The 2445-nt window shown below is 41.2% G+C and overlaps 1 protein-coding gene across 1 annotated transcript in view; it reads left to right on the plus strand.

The window, feature by feature from the left end:
• GLRX3 (glutaredoxin 3) overlaps positions 1-2445 on the plus strand; it is a 25035-nt gene that overhangs the window by 12725 nt on the left and 9865 nt on the right. The window contains exon 4 of the mRNA XM_072423755.1: positions 706-907. Coding sequence (XP_072279856.1) covers positions 706-907 — 202 coding nt within the window. The remainder of the gene's footprint in view (positions 1-705; positions 908-2445) is intronic.

Raw genomic sequence — 2445 nt, forward strand, 5'->3', positions numbered from 1 at the left:
ACCTGATCGTGAATTCCTAAACGTGGAACAAGTTCTGATTTAAACAGCAGTAACTCTTCTTGCCAGTTCAGATTTATAAAGTAGCTGAAAGTGTAAGATTATAACCAGTATGGTAAGTAGCTCTGCCCTGCTTGTGCAATGCTGAATTGAATTCCTGCATTCACAAAAATGCCAAAAACAATGACTGTAGTGAACACATAGCTATACCACTGGACCTGGTTAATGCTTGTGTCATATGTGTTATCTGCTTAATATTTACTCCCCACATAGATCTCTGCCGGAGGACATCTGAGAGTCAGTAAAGGCAATGTACACTCTGAGGATAATTAGATATGGTAACCCCAGAATACAATCTGCAGCAGAAATTCTAAGATTGCATGAACCATGGAGTGTCACTAGAAACCCTAGTATGCAATTCATCTAATATACAAATCATGTTCAGTTATGGTGTCCACTTCAAATAGAAAGAAGTCAACCATTTTTCTTTTTACCCAAGATACTATTGTAATAACAATACGATAGATTAGGCCACTTTGTTTGAGGGTATTTGCAGTACACTTCATCTCGTGTTTCTGAGAAGCTGATGTCAGATTTTTTTGAACCATGCCTTACCCAGGAGTAATACATTGCTTGGCTGTGTTTGCTTTTGATGTTCTGACTTTCCATCACCTACAACCTCTCAGCATGATCTGTCTTGTTTCTTAGAGTTCTCAGAAGATTGACAGGCTAGATGGGGCTCATGCACCTGAGCTGACCAAGAGAGTCCAGCGCCATGCATCAAACACGGCTTTTCCTGCTGCCCCCAACAGCACTCCCAAAGAGGACCTCAAAGTCAGGCTTAAAAAGCTAATCAATGTGGCTCCGTGTATGCTGTTCATGAAAGGATCTCCCCAGGAGCCCAGATGTGGTACGTATGTGACCATTTTATTAAGATGTGTGGACAGTAACAGAAAAAAATGTATTTTCAATTTAACTTTGGTTTATGTTCTAACTAGTGTCATACCTAAGCAACTGTTCTTACTTGAAATGTGTTGGGGGAAACACTGATCTGTAAATGTCACAATGTAGGCATCATTTAAGCTGTATATACTTAAAATAAATGTTTGCTATATCAATTAATGTGGAAGTAAACCTGCATTACTCATCTGTTACAGGGAGGGGAACCAGGATTACCAGGTATTATTGTTAAACAGTATTTATTTAGCACCAACATATGACGCAGTGCTGTACAATAAATAGGGGTTTGCAAATGACATACAGATACAGACAGTGACACAGGAGGAGGGGGAGGACCCTGCCCCGAAGAACTTACAATCTAAGAGGTGGGGAAGCAGCGCACAATAGGAGGAGAGATATGGAATAGTGGGTAAGTAGTGAGGGAAGAGAAAGAAGACGACTGGTAGGCAAGTTCAAAAAGATGGGTTTTGAGGGCTCACTGAAATAGGCAGAAAGTAGGAGCATGCCGAATAGGACTAGGAAGACCATTCGTGAGAGTCGGGGCAGCTCTAGAAAAGTGGAGCCGTGCGTGGTGACGAGGTTTTGAGTCAGTTGTAGGTCATTGGAGGAGTGAGGAGAGCGGCTAGGAGAGTACTTTTTTACCAGGTCAGAAAGGTAAGTGGGACAAGAACTGTGGAGGGATTTGAAGGCAAAGCACAGGAGCTTGAATTTGATTCCAATGTGAAATGGAAGCCATAGAGGAGAACTACAAAGAGATGCAGCTGAAGAGGAGCGGTGGGAAGGATGGATGAGTATGGCTGCATTATTCATAATAGATTGTAGAGGAGAGAGTGGGGTTAGTGAAATACCAGAAAGGAGGAGGTTACAGTAGTCCAGATGAGAGATAAGAGTGTCTACATGCCTGTCCCTTTCTTCAATAATGACTGGCCTGATAGTGGACTTTTAAAAGTTCTGCTTTAAAGTAAATGTAACAGGTTCACTTGAATGCACAGTTCAGAATTTCTTTCCCTCCTTTTCTGCTTGGCTTAGGTTGCCAGGAGCAAAATGAGAGCCCTGCTATGATTTGCCAAGTCATATATTTTACAGTTTTATGAACTTTCCATATGACAATCATGTGAGTGGCGTTCTCCTGAGACAGGCAGTGACACATGCAGCAATAAAAACTGATAGAGGATGTAACCCCCAACCACTACACAATACGATTTGGATGTAGTTAGACTTTATTCATGCCAGCCAGCAGTAACTTGTAAATGTTTATCACAGGCTTTATCAATTTTTCAGAATAATCTTTGGTTTGGTTTACTTTAGAGTCCAGTTGATCTTTCATTTGACTTTAGCTAGCTACACTCAAGGGGCATCAAAACAAAACATGTGTGCCAAGTCTTGGACTACTTGCACATGTAGGATATTGGTGGCTGGAAACTATCTTTCATGATCATTTCTAACAATCGGCATCATAAAATTTAAGCCATGAGCAGTTTGTGACTC

This window comes from Pyxicephalus adspersus, chromosome 10, assembly GCF_032062135.1.
Source record: "Pyxicephalus adspersus chromosome 10, UCB_Pads_2.0, whole genome shotgun sequence".
Lineage (NCBI taxonomy): Eukaryota > Metazoa > Chordata > Amphibia > Anura > Pyxicephalidae > Pyxicephalus > Pyxicephalus adspersus.